Source organism: Camelina sativa, chromosome 1 (assembly GCF_030686135.1).
Source record: "Camelina sativa cultivar CO46 ecotype springtype chromosome 1, ASM3068613v1".
NCBI lineage: Eukaryota > Viridiplantae > Streptophyta > Magnoliopsida > Brassicales > Brassicaceae > Camelina > Camelina sativa.
This window is the reverse complement of record NC_141880.1, coordinates 11,649,986-11,669,964: the sequence shown is the minus strand read 5'-3', so window position 1 is coordinate 11,669,964 and position 19,979 is coordinate 11,649,986. Positions and strand designations below refer to the sequence as shown.

The 19,979-nt window shown below is 36.9% G+C and overlaps 1 protein-coding gene and 1 pseudogene across 2 annotated transcripts; one reads left to right on the top strand and one right to left on the bottom strand.

The window, feature by feature from the left end:
• The first annotated feature begins 2,732 nt into the window (after nt 1-2,732).
• On the top strand, nt 2,733-6,946 carry LOC104789000 (LRR receptor-like serine/threonine-protein kinase RGI1). 2 transcript variants are annotated; one of them, XM_019227781.2, is made up of 2 exons: nt 2,733-5,883; nt 6,159-6,946. In XM_019227781.2, the coding sequence occupies exons 1-2, from the start codon at nt 2,982-2,984 to the stop codon at nt 6,686-6,688; spliced, it is 3,432 nt and encodes a 1,143-aa protein (XP_019083326.2). In that variant the 5' UTR covers nt 2,733-2,981; the 3' UTR covers nt 6,689-6,946. The 2 variants fall into 2 exon arrangements, with proteins under 2 accessions (XP_019083326.2, XP_087313216.1); XM_087457090.1 differs by having other exon boundaries at nt 2,847-5,883; nt 6,141-6,946.
• Nucleotides 6,947-14,305: 7,359 nt separating this feature from the next.
• LOC104707272 (putative F-box protein At3g23960 pseudogene) lies at nt 14,306-15,172 on the bottom strand (annotated as a pseudogene).
• Between the last annotated feature and the right edge of the window lie 4,807 nt (nt 15,173-19,979).

Below are 19,979 nucleotides of genomic sequence, written 5' to 3'. Positions count from 1 at the left end.
TTGGGAAAATAAACAAAAACATGGAGAGATTCCCACAAGGAGAGACTCTCGAGGCAAAGACCCTTGAAACAAGGCAACACTTCCTATTTCTTTATTTCTAAAACTGCGCCGTTTAAGACTCTTATGGTCTTACTTTCTTTTATCGTCTTTGTTTACTTGTAATACTGGCTCATGGTGCGCTAATTATTTATGCACTTTGCCTACTTTGTTTCGGCTTTTTGAAAGTACATAATGATAGAGAAAAATATTTCAATGTCCTTCATGTGCCGGTAACTAAAACATAATTTATCTCTCGATCTCGATGCTAAAGGATCATAGTTCACATTTTGCATACACACTTATTTACCTTGTGCCATTTTTGTTTGGAAAATATGACATAGAAATAAACTAGTCGTTGGTAATAAGGAGAAAAAGAGTAGAATAAGGGATTAAAGTAAACTAAGGGAGTTAAAAAAAGAGAGATCAAAGTAAACTAAAGGTAATGATAATTAGAGTGGAGAATTAGGGTAGGTGAGAATGAGTGAGGCTCGTTGTGGTCACGTGAGGCATCCTCAAAATCAGGGATTGTTGTTTTGTCCTCTACACTCCCTATACCTAAACCCATCCATCCTTCGCTTTGTTTTTTTCTCCTTTCTTTATTAATCCACAAGTCTTATTACTAAAAGCTTTAGAATTTGTTTTAACAAAAAAAAAAAGCTTTAGAATTTGCTTAACCTATCTCTTAGTGTGATTTTTATATATACTAACTAATAGAGCACTATTTTATTTATAATTTTGTAATGTTATTTTAGTAAGTTTTCTATCATAACTATCTTCCTTTTTGCATACTTTTTTGGTCTATTGTTTTATATTTAATTAGAAGCTTTTAAAATTGCTACTAGTTTTTATTTTAAATATAGAAATATAGAAATTTGACTACAAGTCAAGCTAAATCTTAAAATATGAATAGAGAGAACGAGGTGACTGAAATTCGGAGTAGAAACAAAATTAACAAAAGATTACTTTTAGTGAATTTATATCTCATTTGTTGTATACACGTTGTTTCAAGATCAACTAGATCTTTGTAAAAAAAAAAAATCATTGGATCTAGCTAAGGGTTCAAAGTCTAGTATCTTATTTCAAACGATTCTCATGTTTATTTAATTTACATCAACTAAATTAATTGCGAAAGCGCACGATGGACATAATTTTATTTTCTTCGTGATTGTAGGAAATGGACCAAATGATAGATTCGAGAATCCCATGAGCATACTTGGTGGAATCTCGGTTTATCTAATGTACTGAGTCCCACTGTTACCTCAACCTTTGTCTACGATTCCTAAGTAAATTAAACTCAAAATATTGTATTTTTCTTTTTTATGAATGAATGTAAAATTTATTCAACCAAAAAAACTTGTTACAGTATATGTATCTTTAAATCAATTTTTTTGAATTTTTAAATAAACTTTAGCTGAAAAAAAAACAAAACACAAAAATTAGCTTCTTTAAGTGGGACCAAACCCGAAAGCCGTCTTCAAACTGAAAACCAAATATATTGTATTTTTTGTACAGGTTATATATTAAGAGAAAAACAACCAAACATTACGTTTCTTTCATTTAAAAGCTTAAATGATGTTGATTTTATATGCGCTTAATATGGAGTGACGACGTTATAACCTTCGTTTGTTTTGGCTTTGGAATGACTTGATAGTCTATATTTCAATGGCTCCGTATATGAGTTTGTGATGTTCTTCTGTCTAGTAAGAGAGCGATACACTTTGTTGTACATCTACTTTCATATACCATTAACCTTTTTCTTTTTTTATTTATTTAATTAGATCGCATTTCAGTTCGAAGTTTTATATTTTTATTTGTTTTACTTGCAGTCAAGAAGATAACAATTATAGAAAGAAACAATATGCTACTAGAGTATTAAAATATTAAATTTAACCTACTCAAGTAAAAACAAAGGGAATAAAAATGAATCACCGATTCAACCACTTGCTTGGGGTTTGAGCAAACGCACTTTGGATAAAATAACAAAACAAATTTTTTTATTTTAAATAATCTTAATTCGAGAATATAAAAATACATATTCCATAATTCCATAAATAGAGGGCTAATAGTGGATTCAGTAAAACAAGAGTCTATTAAACTGTTTGAACCTCGAATTTTTTTTTTCACCAAATTCTTCACTCAAACTAGAAGGATACAAGAGGATAGGGCATATTCGGACACACCCAAATAACAAGCTTGGAAAATAAAGCACAAGAACAAACAAAGACCAAACATAAAGACACAAGCATAACAAAGCTTGATAAGAAACTAGAGAAATATCAAAACAGCATGAGCAAACCCATAAGAAAATATAAAAATATATATACCCATAAATAGAGGGCTAATAATGGGTTCAGTAAAACCAGAGTGTATTAAACCCCCGATACTAGTTAATATTGTAAATAAAAACGACTTATTTGGCTTAAAAATTACTTTAACATCTTAACCAAAGCTATGTTTCTACTCTTCACGCAATGTATACGTATAATGATATAAAGATAACGAATATTTGTAATTGTATGTATCGTATAACAACAATATTACAAAGCAACATATAAAAATAGTACAAAAATACTACTAAGTACAGAAGAGATAGGGGATAATAGGTGAGGTGGCGAGGAGGTGGGGTGGTGCAGTTTTGTTGATCTCAAGGCATTGTGTTTCCCTATTTACCTTTGTACTCTTTCTCCTCTCTTAAATCACCACACCACTATTTTAATTTATTTTTCTCTCTCTCACTCTCTCCCTTAAGGATTTGATAAAACACAATACAAGTATTAGAAGAACTTAAACCCCTCTTATGTTATCTTCCTAAGCTTGAGTTTAATTCAAGCAAGCAACAGATTTCGAGAGAGAGTGAGCACAGAGATAGAGAGAAGAAGGGCACCGAACCCTAAATGGGACTAAACCCGAGATTTTAATCTTCTTTTCGGATTTTGAGGCAAATGTCTCTTCATTCCTTAATCTTCTTCTCCTCTTCTTCTCCTTCCTCACTTCTCTTCTCTTTCTTCTTCTTCATCCTTTGTTTCTCTCTCTCTGATGCAGAGCAAAACCCGGAAGCTTCTATCCTCTACTCATGGCTTCACTCTTCTTCTTCTCCTACACCTTCATCTCTTTCTTTCTTCAACTGGAACTCCATAGACAACACTCCTTGCAACAACTGGACTTTTGTCACATGCTCTCCTCAAGGCTTCGTCACCGACATCGTCATTGAATCTGTCCCTCTCCAGCTCTCCTTGCCTAAGAATCTACCGGCGTTTCGTTCTCTCCAGAAACTCACTATCTCCGGCACTAATCTCACCGGAACTTTGCCGGAGAGTCTCGGCGATTGCCTCGGTCTCACGGTTCTTGACCTTAGCTCTAACGGATTAGTTGGTGACATTCCTTGGAGTTTAAGCAAGCTCCGTAACCTAGAAACCCTAACCCTCAACTCTAACCAACTCACCGGGAAAATCCCACCGGACATCAGCAAATGTTTCAAGCTCACGACCCTAATTCTCTTCGACAATCTTCTCACCGGAACAATCCCGCCGGAGCTAGGGAAGCTCTCTGGTCTCGAAGTGATAAGAATCGGAGGAAACAAAGAAATCTCCGGCCAAATCCCACCGGAGATCGGAGATTGTTCCAATCTAACAGTTCTTGGTTTAGCCGAGACAAGCGTCTCCGGTAACTTACCTCCTTCCTTAGGTAAACTCACGAAGCTACAAACACTCTCGATTTACACAACAATGATAAGTGGAGAGATCCCTTCAGATTTAGGGAACTGCTCTGAGCTTGTTGATCTCTTCCTGTACGAGAATAGCTTGTCTGGTTCAATCCCTGAAGAAATCGGAAAGCTAACGAAACTGGAACAGCTGTTTCTATGGCAGAACAGTCTCGTTGGTGGTATCCCTGAAGAGATAGGAAACTGCAGCAATCTCAAAATGATAGATTTGTCTTTAAATCTCCTCTCTGGTTCGATTCCAAGCTCCATTGGTCGTTTGTCTTTGCTTGAAGAGTTTATGATCAGCGACAACAAATTCTCTGGTTCCATACCAACTACAATCTCGAATTGTTCGAGTCTTGTCCAGTTACAGCTTGATAAGAATCAGATTTCTGGTTTGATACCGTCTGAGCTTGGAACACTCACAAGGCTTACTCTGTTCTTTGCCTGGTCTAATCAGCTAGAAGGAAGCATCCCTCTTGGTTTAGCAGACTGTACTGATCTCCAAGCATTGGATTTGTCACGTAACTCGCTTACCGGAACAATCCCTTCTGGTTTGTTTATGCTAAGGAACCTCACAAAGCTTCTCTTGATCTCAAACTCTCTCTCTGGTTTTATACCTCAAGAGATTGGTAACTGCAGCTCTCTGGTGAGATTGAGGTTAGGTTACAACAGGATCACAGGAGAGATCCCTTCTGGTATTGGCTCGCTTAAGAAGCTTAACTTTCTCGATTTTTCGAGTAATAGGCTACATGGGAAGGTCCCTGATGAGATTGGAAGCTGCTTAGAGTTACAAATGATTGATCTCAGCAATAACTCTCTTGAAGGTTCTTTGCCTAATCCGGTTTCTTTTCTCTCCGGTTTACAGGTTCTTGATGTTTCGTCTAACCAGTTTACAGGAAAGATTCCAGCGAGTTTGGGACGGCTTGTATCGCTAAACAAACTAATCTTGAGCAAGAACTTGTTCTCCGGATCGATACCTACTTCTTTAAGCATGTGTTCAGGGCTTCAGCTTCTTGATCTTGGTAGCAATGAGCTCTCTGGTGAGATTCCTCCAGAGCTTGGTGATATTGAGAATCTTGAAATCGCGTTAAACTTGAGTAGCAACAGACTCACAGGGAAGATTCCTTCAAAAATTTCGTCTCTCAACAAGCTCTCGATTCTTGATCTCTCCCACAACATGCTTGAAGGAGATCTTGCTCCACTCACCAATATTGAGAATATTGTCTCTCTTAACATCTCTTACAATAGCTTCTCTGGTTATCTTCCAGACAACAAGCTATTCAGACAATTATCTCCTCAAGATCTCGAAGGAAACAAAAAACTCTGTTCTTCTTTAACTCAAGATTCCTGCTTTCTCACCTACGGAAAAGGCAATGGACTTGGAGATGATGGTGATTCTTCTCGTACAAGAAAGCTTTGGTTAACACTCGCTCTTTTGATCACCTTGACGGTTGTGTTGATGATTCTTGGTGCGGTTGCGGTTATCCGAGCAAGGAGGAATATCAATAACGAAAGAGATTCAGAGCTTGGAGAAACATATAAATGGCAGTTCACACCATTTCAGAAGCTGAACTTCTCGGTAGATCAAATCATCAGATGTTTAGTTGAACCAAATGTGATCGGTAAAGGATGTTCAGGGGTAGTTTACCGAGCTGACGTGGACAACGGCGAGGTTATAGCCGTTAAGAAGCTTTGGCCAGCGATGGTTAACGGTGGTCATGATGAGAAGACCAAAAACGTTAGAGATTCGTTTTCAGCAGAAGTTAAGACGCTTGGGACTATTAGACACAAGAACATAGTTCGGTTTCTGGGATGTTGTTGGAACCGAAACACGAGGCTTTTGATGTACGATTACATGCCCAATGGGAGCTTAGGGAGTTTGCTTCACGAGAGACGAGGATCTTCGCTTGATTGGGATCTTAGATACAGAATCTTGCTTGGTGCAGCTCAAGGTTTAGCTTATTTACACCATGGTTGCCTTCCGCCCATTGTTCACCGCGATATCAAAGCCAACAACATCTTGATCGGTCTAGATTTCGAGCCTTACATTGCGGATTTTGGTTTAGCAAAGCTTGTTGATGAAGGTGACATTGGTCGGTGTTCTAATACCGTTGCTGGATCTTATGGTTACATTGCTCCAGGTATGTTCCTAAATTTATGTTTCTGACTACAAGCAACCAAAGCCGTTATTTAGGGCTCTTGCAATATTTGCTTAAAAATAGTTTCACAATCATGAGACTAGTTTAAGACATAATTAAGAGTCATATAGTTTTCTTACAGTTTAGTTTCTATTTTACGTTTCCATTACATAAATACGTTTTATAGTTAGAAATAGAAGTCTAATAGAATCTTTGTATTTTAAGTTCTATAATATATGAATTATCTTAAATTGGATTAGTTCCATGTGTTTTTGCAGAGTATGGTTACAGCATGAAGATTACAGAGAAGAGTGATGTTTATAGTTATGGTGTGGTTGTTCTTGAAGTGTTAACAGGGAAACAACCTATAGATCCGACGGTACCAGAAGGGCTTCACTTAGTGGATTGGGTGAGGCAAAATAGAGGTAGCCTCGAAGTTCTGGACTCTACATTGAGATCAAGAACTGAGGCTGAAGCCGATGAGATGATGCAAGTGTTGGGCACTGCTCTGCTGTGTGTGAACTCGTCTCCGGACGAGAGGCCTACCATGAAAGACGTTGCGGCTATGCTCAAGGAGATCAAACAAGAGCGTGAAGAATACGCGAAAGTTGACTTGCTACTTAAGAAATCTCCTCCGCCAACAACAACATCAACGCATGAGGAAGGTCGTATAAATGAGATGAACACGACAGCGACCGCCGCTTCCTCTTCTAAAGAGATGAGACGAGAGGAAAGATTAGTAAAGAGTAACAACACGAGTTTCTCTGCTTCGTCTCTGCTTTACTCTTCTTCTGCTTCGATCGAGTGATCTAGCTAGGGCGCTTGAAGGTTACTTGGAGGAAAGCTTTTGTGTGTGGTTTAAGAAATGGTTTTTTTTTTCATTGTTATTTAATTACCATTTTAAATCTTTAGATATGTGATGTAAAAAAAGAAGAAGAATAGAATGAAAGAAGGCAAGTCAGTAATGATATAGAATTGTGATTAGCAAAGGGTTGTGGACTTGTGACGTGAAATTGCACCTTTTTGGATGGTTTGAGATCAATAATTCATGTAGTTTTCTTTCCAAGTGTATATTAAGATCGAATAATAGTTCTTGTTTATAGTTTTTAACTTTTTATCATAAACACATTACCTTCCAAAAATATATTAATATTGATGCATAAAACTATTTTAGCCTTTTAGGTGTATGTGCAACGTTATCTTGCATTGCATCAGTAAGCAATAAACATGAAACATCTTTATATAATGTTTAATAGGAACCAAAATGGTTCAAATCCATCAAACCTAAATACACTTTAAAAAGAAAAAAAACATTATGAAAAGAGGATTTTAAAACCAACATTATTTGGTGGATGATACAAATAGGAATTAATATTCTTTTCAATAGCGTTTGTAAAATTTTTAATTTATTATTAAAAGTAAATCAACAATTCGCGAGATGTGTGGTTTTTACCAATTATAAATAATAATTTTATTGGTTTTCCAATTAAGTTTAAAAAATGTACCAAATCTCGACATATATCTATAATCTAATTCTAATCAAACGGGGAGAAGGAAGATAGAAACAAAATGAGAGAGAAGAGATAGAGAGAATGACTTGTGGAAGACGGAAAACGATCCAAGAGAGAAACATACACTACAAGAAAACACGCGTTTTGTGATGGACGAATATGTAGCGAATCCCTAGCAAATCGACAAAAGCGAGAGATTTGCGAAGAATGTCCATTCCTCGCAAAATCGTTTCTCGCAAATTGGTCAGCGTCGCAAATCCCTCATAACTTTTGCGAGGAAAAATATTCCCTCGCAAACTAATCGCAAATTGCGAGGACATATTTAAAAAGCAATTTCCTCGCAAATGTAGTATCTAGTAAATCTCTCGCAAATTTGCGATGCTTTTGCAATTATTTTTTCCATCGCAAATAATAATAATGGTATAAAAAAAATTAAAATTTTAATTGCCGGTTAGCTTAATTAGGATTTAACTGGCAATTAGAATTAAACTTTATAAGTTATGCAAAATAAACATTACACATTATAAGGGAGATCAAGTGTTCATTACAAATTAAACATTAAACATTAGAAGGGAGATCAAGTGTTCTAAGCTAAACAGTACACATTACACATTAAGAGAAAGAGAGGGAGTCAGGTTGCTTGGCCGCCGGTAGCTTCTCCGCCGGTTGCCTCTTCGGTGGTTGTGTCTCCGGCAGCTGGATCCTCTCGGCGAAACCTTGCAGCAAACTCTGGATCTTTCTCTGCAAGATAATCAAAATAAGCATCATAACTATGCATCTTCTCCAACTTAGTCGCCTGACTTGCGAGGGTAGCTTCGGCAGCAGCAAGCTTTGTAGCTAGATCATTTGTATCTTCAGTAGGAGGAGGCGGTTGTCCAATGTGAGCTGATGATGCTTCTGCTTGCAAGTTCCTAACCCCATATATCTGGTTCTTTTTCTTCGGAGCAACCTGCCAACATAAGAGAGACACACCAACATAACCGTTAGACATTTAGACATTGATACAAAGAGAAACTGTAACACACCAACATAAACAATGAACTTGCAAAAAGATAAACTTGCAAAAAGTAAGCAACATAAACACACCAACAGTTACCTCAACATATATTTGGTTCTTTGCGGTAAGAGGTAACCCGCCGGAAGCACTGCTCTCCACATTATCCCCAGAGAGTAGCAAAGATTCAGCTTCAGCTATCCTCGATGACACTTGATGGTAGACTTTCTCAGACATTCCATCAACAAAAGACCCATCAGGTTTCATATGAGTCTCTTCTAGGACAAGCAGGAAATCAGGTAGTGGATCACTGGTCTTCTCAGACTAACACAAGAGTTAGACAGTGATCAATGCTCATAAACAGTGAATACACAAGTCTTAACTAAATAACTTTAAAAGGTATACTTACATGCTTTCGTGCTCGGGCTTTAAAAGATGTCTGACCAGATAGATGTTTGTGTATTCCAGTGCCATCAGGATCACTATAACAAGCATTACGGCTGTTGATACTCTTTGCTTCTGACTTTGGTTCAAGCCAAAACTTGACCAAGCCATCCCATACTGTAGGATCAAGCCACCGCGACATTGCTTTATCACCTTTTCGCTTCCACTTACCCTTCCACCGAGACACTTGATCACTCATCCGAGTCTTCAACTTGGTTTCAAACTCAGTTCTGACTCTTCCGTTGATGGACGGGTCCCAGTTATATGTTTGCTTCAACAAACATCACATGCATTACTAATTAAAACACAAAATCTATATTTAAAACACATCAAACACAAAGTAGACTTACCACAAAAGTTTCAAACCACCGATTTACAACCGGACCTGGTGTTTGGGTCCAATTGGCATGAGCATGTTTGAAATCTCTTTCAAAAATGGCCCGGACAGTAGCAGCCACAGAAGGGTCCTGGTCAAACCTACAAAGCAAAGGATAAATCGAATGAGGTACTATGAAACTACAAAAAAAAAAATAGACGGGAGAAGATACTTACTAGAGGGTACTCGGAGGACGCTTAGGATCTAGTTTCGGTAAGGAAGCACGTCCGGGACTTGCAAGTAACTCTTCCAAAGTAAAAAATGATTGATGTGGAGACATACGAGAAGTTGATTGCTGAGGAGGATCATCAGGCATCACCGGAGAGCTTCCATGTAGATTATCCTGCATCGCCGGTGATGTACCTTGAGAAGAAGCGAGAGAAGGTAACCTTTGGGGATGAGCAGAAGCAGAAGTTGTCCTTCGAGTAGATACTGGAGGAGTTAAACCTTGAGAAGAGATAAATCTTCTGTAAACGTTTTGGTTTACAGAACCGTGTTGCTCATTAGTCGACATCTGAAAGCAGAACAAAAATCTGATTAAAATTAACCCTAAACCCCCAAATCAAATTCAATCAAAACCCCCAAAATCATTATAACCCTAAATTCGAAACCCTAAATTGAATCCCTAAACCCCAAATTCGAAACCCTAAAATCGAATTAAAACCCAAATCGAATCATAACCCTAAACCCCCAATTGAATCTCCAAATTTGAAACCCTAAAATCGAATTAAAACCCTAAATCGAATCGAAACCCTAAACCCCAAATCAAACCCTAAATCAAAACCCCAAATCAAAACCCTAAATCGAATCGAAACAAAGAGATTGAAGAGGAGAGGAGGAGACTTACCGTACCTTGATTAACCGGACCTTGATTAACCGGACCTTGGAGAAGAGGAGGAGAAGGGTTCGAGAAGGAGATAGAAGAGGAGAGGAGGAGAGGAGGAGAAGGGTTCGAGAAGGGTTAACAGGACCTTGGAGAAGAGGCGGAGACTCACCGGTAAAGACAGAAGAGATCGGAGAAGAAAGAAGAAATCGAAGAAGTCGAGAAGGATTAGGGAACTAGGAAATCAAACAAGGTTTTTTACTTATATAGAAAAACACTGCGTCGCAAATCCCACGCAAATATTGCTAGGGATTAGCTATGGTCCCTCGCATATCCCTAGCAACAATATTAAAATATGTAATTAATATTTCCAGACTTTGCAAGAGAATTACGAGAGATCGTAGAAAATCCCTCGCGAAGTCTTTTGGGTTTAGGTTTTGAAGTGTCATTTGCGAGGGAATTGCTATGATCTGAGCAATTTGCGATGTATTTGCGACTAATTTAGGGTTTAGGTTTTGAAAATGACATTTGTGCCCTATCTTTGATTATAAATCTTGGATTCACCTTTTTAATCATTAAAAGTATTGTAATTAGTCATAATGGGTTTAGGATCAAGGGTTTAATGTTGTTATTTGCGAAGGAATTGTTATGGTTTGAGCTTTTTGCAATGGATTTGCGACGCATTTGCTATGCATCTAGCGAATTACTCGCAAATTTGTCGCAATCCTTGAATATCTAATTTACAAAAACCATCAAAATAATTGTAAAAAATTAGTCAAATGAACTTGCAAGTATATTATAAGGTCCTATAAGCTCATCATACTCTTCTCTATCATCAAACTTTCCAAAATTGTCCAATTTTGCATCTTCCTCCAATCATAAACTATCTTTTACACTATATCATATACATGTTCATTACATTTAGACAAATATTCCAAAATTTTATAATTCTCCAACAATTTTGTGTTGTACTGCCCTATCTATGATTATAAGTCTTGGATTCATCTTTTTAATCATTAATAGTAATGTTATTAGTCTTTAGGGTTTAGGGTTTAGAGGTTAGGGTTTGAAGTTTTCATTTGCGAGAGAATAGCTATGATTAGTGTTTTGCGATGGATTTGTGACGCATTTGCTATATATCTAGCAAATCTGTTGAAAATATGTCGCAAAACTATATATTTAATTTATAAAAACCATCAAAATAATTTTAAAAGTTAGTAAAATTAACTTTCAAGTATATTATAAGGTCCAATGTCTCATCATACTCTTTCCAATCATCTTTTAAATCATTAATAGTAATGTATTAGTAATGAATTTCAGAATAATTCACCTTATGAACAGATTGAAATATATTTCAGAATAATTATATTAAGTTTTGTAATAATTATAAATAAAAAAAATTCCTAATTTTGCAATGGATTTGCTATGGCTATCGCAACTCACTCGCACGTCCATAGCAATCTTGCTATGGATACAGTTTTTGCAAATGAGTCGCAATATTGCGATTGATTTGCGAGGAAGGTGACCTTCCCTGCGAATTTGTCGTAAATGTCTTGCAAATGAGCAGCGGATTTACGACGACTGGCTTCCTCGCAATTTTGCGAGGGATTTGCTATGGAGTTTTCTTTTTTTCGTAATGTCCTTGCAAATCTACCGCAAATTTGCGAGAGCTGTATTCCGTCGCAAATCGTCCTTGCAAAGCGCGTGTTTTCTTGTAGTGAGAGCAACTTTGTGGAGCCTTTTTTGTTTTTTAAAAATATTTTGTGTACGAGTTTTTTTACTTTTTTTTTCTTTGTTCAAGATTAAAAAATTTAGCCTTAAACATATTTTTGCTGCAATAATATGTAACACGGTTGCAGATTATTGGGCCTTCGTGGGCCTCGTCTATGGGTTTATTAGCTCTGGTATGCATTTATTTTTTTAATTGATGAAACATTAGATTAGCTCTTAATAATATTCAGACCATGATTATTAGTCATACAGTTGAACCTCTATAAATTAATACTCGATAACTTAATAAACTCTATAAATTAATAGATTTATTCGGTCCCAAGTTGTGACTAGTATAATTTTGGACACTATTTGATAATATAATAAAATAATAATTTTTTTGAAAATCCTATGTAAATATATGGTCTCATCAATAATATAAATTAATAATTATATAGAATTATCTAAATATATGTATATAATTATAGTTCATTTTTGATATTTTTATTGTATAAAAATGTTTGAGTGCTATTGTCAAAACATGATAATTGTTATTTTCATTGTAATTGATTTTATAAAAATATTAGTTATAACCATTAAATCTTATTTTTAATGTTTTTTTACCAAATTAGGAAAGTCTATCTATAAATTAATAATTATTAATTTATCGAGAAATTAAAACCTCTATAAATTAATAGATTTTCATGGTCCCAACATTATTAATTTATAGAGGTTTTACTGTATTAATTTATCTATAAATTGATATTCCTTGTTTTATTTTATAAATTAATATTAATATTAATTTATAAAATAAAGATGCATTTTTAATTTTCAAACTTTTTCAAAAATATAGATTGTTGATTTTTTTTTCAAAGATAAAATTAGTTATGTGGATGTTAAGATTTTATTTTAGTTTTGTAGCTTAAATTTTAATGTTTAGAAAAATATTTTGACAAGAAATTTCAAATATATAGATAAATTCACGGAGCATTCTCAAAAATAACCCTTTTTCATGTCCCTTTAATTTATGTACAAAATAACCAAATTATCATTTCTTTAAGTGACAGCAAGAATGTACAGTCATCACAATCGAAAAAATTTCCCGCCAAAAATTAAAAAAAATAAATTCCGCCAGATTTTTAAAAAAAATTCCCGCCAAAATTACGAAATTAGATTCCCCCAAGTATTTTGAAATTTATACTTTATATCAACAATACTTGACTTGAAATGGTCATGGATGAAGTTTTGTTGGTAACAAGTTTATACCTTGACTTTGTTTACGAGTAAGATAAGCCAATGGAGCAAAAAAAAAAAATTGTTTATCATTAAATCGAATATGGCATATTGGCATTGGCAAATTGGCTAAAGACTTCTCAAAACTGTTTTACTTAGTCGCTAGCTAGTTTTACACTCATGTTCCATAAAGTAGACTTCTAAAGGAAATAGCTAATGGAGACTTCTTGATTTGCATCTTGTCATGTTAAATTATACAAAACTTGCATCGAACCACTATATCACATTGATTCTGTACTTTTGCATTAGGATATCAAAATGGCTTTAAGGATCTCGGATATAACAGAACAAAAGTTTTCAAAATGGCTTCAGCATGATGGTGATACTAAATACAAATAAATTAATGCTCGTTTCAATAATATATGTGATTTTTATTGTAAAAAAATTATTTGTGTACGTATATATGGTGAGCAATATACAGCAAATTCTTATGATGAATTAATTTGAGAAAAAAAAATGATCTAGTATGGGTGACAGTACACGGCTTACGAAGCTCAGTATACCATATATTTTTTTTTGAATGCAATGTTAAATTATATTCAAAAACAAAATACGTTTGTACAACTGGTGCATCAGGGCTTTGATAGGTTTAAAAGAGATAAAAAAACTATATAGTCAATATCTTGTTCCTAGCCAAGAGAGTATTGCAGAGTCATAGCGTCTATCCCCGAGGAGACCAATGGCGAGGAGCTGATCTCGCATCTGTTTGTCAATAATTTGAATGAGACGTGAAGCTAACTGCGGTGGATCACCATGCTTCCGCCCATTTCGTTCGTGCCAAATGGTATAGATCGTCACTTGCAGAACAGAGCAGGCTAAATAAATTGTGGTCCGATCCTTCCAATTGCTGCAGGCTGAGGCAATGATGGAATTCCAGTTGGTTGAGTAGCATGTCTTGTATATATTTTTGGCAACGGCGTGCCAAATCTCCGAGCAATAGGTACAAGAAAAAAACAAGTGATCGCGACTTTCAATAACAGTGTTGCAGAGAATACAATCTCCCGAATCAGATGTGGACCAGTGTGAAGTGCGATCCCCAGTGGAAAGCCTGTTGCGAGCCGCCAACCAAGTACAGAAGGAGTGTCTTGGTGTAGAGTGAGTGAACCAAACACATCGATACCAAGGGACCTCTGGAGCTGGTGATCTAGTTTGAAAACCAAACCAAAACGATGGTTCTCTAAACAATCGATCGTGCTAAAACACAATATATGGAGATGATGACTAAATTAAGATCCATGGATCCTTAATTATGATGAAAACTTATTAAGAACCAGCTATGCTTGAATAAGCTTCACGTTCTCTACGTGGTTTAGAAAGATGTGAAATCCTTCAACCATAAACGGTTTGATTCCTTTGATTTCCACTCTTACGATCATCTTTCTCTTGATATTGTAGTACAAAACGTAAGGCACATCATCTACACCGGAAGACAACAACACAATTTCGTCTGTACCTATCATTCCATCAAAATGCAACCCATCGTGACCTACATTCTTCCACAAAGGAGGCAATTCATACATGTGCTTGGACCATTCATGTTTTACCAAGTCTTCAAGAATCCACAACTCAAAACATGTACTTCTCCTTGTAACAAAACCGCCATACTCGTCTGTCATCAGCACACCTAATTTTCCATTATAGTTTACCAAGGCTGTTGTATCAGACAGAGTAAAACTTTCCATGAATTTAAGAACGTTGAACTTCTCAGACCTAAAATCAAAAGAAACAACAGACATGGTAACCCCGGAAGAGTCTTTAACCTCAGCTCGATAATACAAAACACCATTGATGCATATCTCACTACGTGCTTCAGGAGGAAAATGGGATATGCAAGATTCGACAACATTCCATGTTAGCTTTCCAGTTCCGAGACTTAGAACTTGAAACTCCACACATTTCTCATATTTCTGATACTTCTTTTCATGTTGTTTCATATATGCCATGGACAAGACCTTATGTTGTTTCTTAACCGGATCATACCCTAAATAGCTCCGCCACCTAAAAGACAGGTCCCTCGTCGTCTTTGTCGTCTTGGTTTCAGGTAACGTTAGAAATTCTCCGGTGCTAGGGTTATATATAACCGACACATCCAGTGGTGTTGCCCTTCCCTTTACGATACGCTCGCTTCTAAGACAGACCATGCCGTGTACAGGACGACTAATGTCACATGGTCCGGGGACATGTGTAAGAGGATAAGATGATATAGGAGATGAGTTGCGATCAGGGTTTTGAGGCTGATTTGAGGAGAAGAAGAGGTACCCATTGTTTTCGTCGTTTCTGAAGCACGGTAACAAGATCTGCGGGCGAGCAGAAGATTTGGACAAGAACAACTCTGTGAAATCCGGATGGCTAAGTACGTAGGTCCAGTACTTGGTGTTGATCGTTAATTGAGTTTATGTCTGTGTTAAGTTTATTTAGTTAAGAGTCGTGACCTTTAGAATAAGTTGTGTCGTTTAAACTACATAACCACAATACACGAATATTCACATGTTGTGTCTGTTTGTTTATTATATAAACTTATTGTATCGTGGATGTAAAACTATAAGTTTGAGATTAATAAAAAGTTCTTTCTTTTACTGAGTATATTCATACTCTGTTTTTCTCTTGCTTTCTTACTCTGTTGGAATCAAAACTCTAACATGGTATCAGAGCCAGGTTGGTCTTAGAGCCTGTCCAAGCAAAACAAAAATGAAAAAACTTTTTTTTTTTTAACAGATGGAGACAACAAATCAAGGGTGAGAAGAAGAAGAAGAAAAGAAGATCGAAATAGGAAAAGATGGTGGTGATAAGAGAGAATACCATCAACCTTCACAAACGTTCACAAACAGTACCTTCAAGAAGAAGGCTCCAAAGGGACGAAGGAGATATGAGATCTTCTCAAAAGGAAATGGAGAAAAGAGATGGTGAGTTAGAGTTGTGGAAGGAGAATCCTGAAACTTGTTCGAGGAAGACGTGGAGAAGATTCACGCACTGCACAAATTGTGAGGTTATACAGATAACCGAAGAAGAGACGTCGCAGAGACATGATGGTGATCAAAGAGTGACACCAAGCAATAAAGGAGGATTACCTCAAAGAAAAAATGGAGCACTTTATGGTGATCAAATGGGACACCAAGCACTAAAGGAGAATGCTTACCTCATAGAAAAAATGGAGCATAAATCGGTTGATAAGATAACTGAAGAAGACGTGAAAACGTTTCACGCACGAGACGTCACGGAGACGTGAATTTGATGGTGTTCAAAGGAAGATACCAAGCAAGATAGGAGCTGCTTACCTAAGAGAGAAAAGGGAGAAGCAGCCAGTTGCAAAAGGGAAAGGGAATATCCAAGTGATGACAAGCCAAGGAGAGAAGATCATCAAAGAGGTGTTTCTACTGCCGGACTTAGCAAGAAATTTGCTAAGTGTTTCGTAAATGCTGTTCCATAAATGATCCTCAAGGAAGAAGAATATTGAATATCAAGTTAAAAGCTATGACAAACGAAGAAGAATGCTTAGTGTATGACCATAACTCAATTAAGGGGCAGTGTTGGTCGATAATTAAGTTTGGTCAAATAGTTGCAACGTTTCGGTCTAAACGTTGCAGTTTGTGATGTTTCACTGGAGAGTTATCAAATACGAAGAGATACAAGTCTTTGTGTTATCATGTCTATTTTTTAACTATATAACCAATTTTGTCTTGATTGTAAACAACAAGTTTCATGTAAATATAATTTTTCATTTGTCTTCTCAAAAGAGAAGAGACAAAGGTCTCTTGCTCTGTTTTGCTCTGTTTTTATCTTCTACCTCTCAATATGATAACATGGTATCAGAGCTATATTAATTCAAGTGACAACAAAAACAAATATCTGCACAAGTAAGCACTAAAATCAAGCAAAAAAAAAGAGAGCAGCGATGGGAGCAACATCGCATCAAGTGATTCCCATATTCGATGGGGATAAGTATGATTTCTGGCCTATTAAGATGACAACCATCTTTAAAACCAGAAAATTGTGGTCGGTGGTGGAAGACAGACTTCCGAGCCAACCGATGGAAAGAGAGGAGACTACGGAAGTGTTACGTTTGAAAACCAAATGGGAAGAAGCGACAACACATGATATGATGGCTTTGCAAATTTTGCAAACGGCCGTGTCCGATCAGATCTTCTCTCGCATAGCACCAGCAAAATCATCAAAGGAGGCTTGGGATTCTCTTCAAACCGAATTCCAAGGCACTCCGCAAGTACGATTGATCAAACAACAATCGTTGAGAAGGGAGTACGAAAATTTGAAGATGAACGAAGGTGATAACATCAAGATGTTCACAGAGAAGTTGATTGATTTGGGAAATCAATTAAGGGTTCATGGTGAAGAGAAGATAGACTATCAAATTGTCCAGAAGATTCTCATATCTCTCCCAGCAAGATTTGACAGCATAGTGGCTGTGATGGAGCAAACGAAGGATCTGACTTCGTTACCGGTAACAGAGTTAATAGAAACTCTGAAAGCACATGAGAAACGTGTGGAAGCCCGAGGCGAGACTATGTCGGAAGGGGCGTTTAGTGTTAGAACAAGAGGAGGAAAATCTGGGTTCAAATCTTTCAACAACCAAAGCCATGGGTATCAAGGCAAAGGCAAAAGATGGTGTGGCTTCTGTAAAAGAGATAATCATACAGAGGCTTATTGCTGGGAGAAACCTCATAATGAAGATCAAGGAATAGATCTAAGAAAGAAGCTGATATGCTACAAATGTGGCAAACGTGGTCATGGTTCAAGGGAATGTCAGTCTAAGAGGTATGAAAGGGCACACATGAGCCTTGAAGATGAAGATGATGGAGTTCATATGCTCTTTAGTGCAAGTGAAGAAAATCCAACACCCACGAAAGAAGACGTTTGGCTGGTCGACAGTGGTTGTAAAAATCATATGACAAAAGAAGAAAGTTACTTCACAAGACTGGATAGAAGTGTCAAGGTTCCAACAAGAGTCGGAAACGGAGAGATTGTCATGACGGCCGGCAAAGGAGATATTATTGTCATGACAAACAGAGGAAAGCGAGTTATAAAAGATGTGTTCTTGGTGCCCGGTTTAGGGAAGAATGTGATCAGTGTTCCACAAATTCTATCTTGTGGAAATCATGTGATGTTTGAGAACAAACTCTGCGTAATATTAGATTCCATGGGAAGGAAGATTATGGAGGTACGAATGAAGAACAAGAGTTTTCCAATCAAATGGAATCCATCACAAGAAATGGCGATGAGTATGAATGAGCAAGAAACAGCAGCGATATGGCATAGAAGGTTTGGTCACGTGGGGAATTCAAGACTGCAACAAATGCAAAACAAAAGAATGGTAATTGGATTACCAACGTTACAAGTCAGCAAAGAAGTGTGTGGAGCATGCAAACTTGGGAAACAAGCAAGAGATGCGTTTCCAAAGGAGTCTCAAACAAGAACGAGGGAGAAACTTGAGATTGTTCACTCCGACGTGTGCGGACCGATGCAAACCGTTTCACTTGATGGAAGTCGGTACTTCTTACTGTTCGTAGATGATTATACTCACATGTGTTGGGTATATTTTCTAAAGAACAAGTCTGAAGTCTTCTCAATGTTTCAAAAGTTTAAAGCTTTAGTGGAGACTCAAGCGGGATGTCAAATTAAAAAGCTACGATCTGATGGAGGTGAAGAATTTACTTCATATGACTTCAACAAATTTTGTCAAGACTGTGGAATCGAGAGACAAGTAATGCTGTCATATTCACCTCAGCAAAATGGTGTTGCAGAACGTAAAAGTCGATCACTTGTGGAGATGGCGAGAACCATGATTACAGATCAAGGTTTACCACATAAACTGTGGGCAGAGGCGGTGTACACGTCGGCTTATTTGCAAAATCGTTTACCAACAAAAGCCATTGAAGAATACATCACACCGATTGAAAAATGGAGTGGGCACAAACCAGCAGTTGGACACTTGAAGATTTTTGGAAGTCTATGCTTTGTTCATGTACCCGATGAAAAACGAAGCAAATTAGACGTGAAGGCCAAACGTGGAATTTTTATTGGTTATAGCAACCAATCAAAAGGCTACATAATTTTCATTTTAAATAATGAAAAGGTGGAGATATCTAGAGACGTGCATTTTGAAGAAGGAAGAAAATGGGATTGGGATAGACATGAAGAAGTCAAAAGGAATTTTGTTTCTCCTCTTACTAATCAAGAGTCACGTACAGAGCCATGTACGCCATACACGGAGCAAGTTCAAGACATTTCTAGGCCAATTCATTTTCAACAAAATGATGGTGGTAACGATGAAGAAGAAGGAGAGACTTCTGAGCCAGCAAAAAAATATAAGTCAGTGAATGAGATTGTTCAAAACACACCAAAGGTGACTCTAGCAGAAGAAGCTCAAGCAAGTGAAGCGTGTTTTCTTGTGTCAACGGAGCCACAAACGTATGATGAAGCTGCAGAGATCAGAGAATGGAGAGAAGCCATGGAAGAGGAAATAAAGATGATAGAAAAAAATGAAACATGGCTGCTTGTGGATAAACCGGAGAAGAAGAATATTATTGGTGTCAAGTGGATATATCGTATCAAGACGAATGCAAATGGAAATCCCATCAAGTATAAGGCAAGGTTAGTTGCAAGGGGTTTTTCTCAACAATATTATGTTGATTATCTTGAAACGTTTGCACCGGTCTCAAGATATGACCCAATTCGTGCCATTCTCGCTCTTGCGGCACAAATGAAGTGGAAACTCTATCAAATGGACGTGAAGTCGGCATTTCTTAACGAAGATCTTAAAGAGGAGATCTATGTTTCACAACCACCTGGATTTGTAGTTGAAGGTGAAGAAGATAAAGTTCTACGGTTGTGGAAAACATTATATGGCTTGAAACAAGCCCCAAGGGCTTGGTATGGGAGAATTGATTCATATTTTCTCCAATGTGGTTTCCAAAGAAGCATGAATGATGCAGC

Coding starts and splice junctions, on each gene's coding strand:
- LOC104789000 (XM_087457090.1), top strand. CDS start 2,982: ATGTCTCTTCATTCCTTAATCTTCTTCTCCTCTTCTTCTCCTTCCTCA. Junction 5,884..6,140: donor TTATGGTTACATTGCTCCAG/GTATGTTCCTAA, acceptor AAATTGGATTAG/TTCCATGTGTTTTTGCAGAG.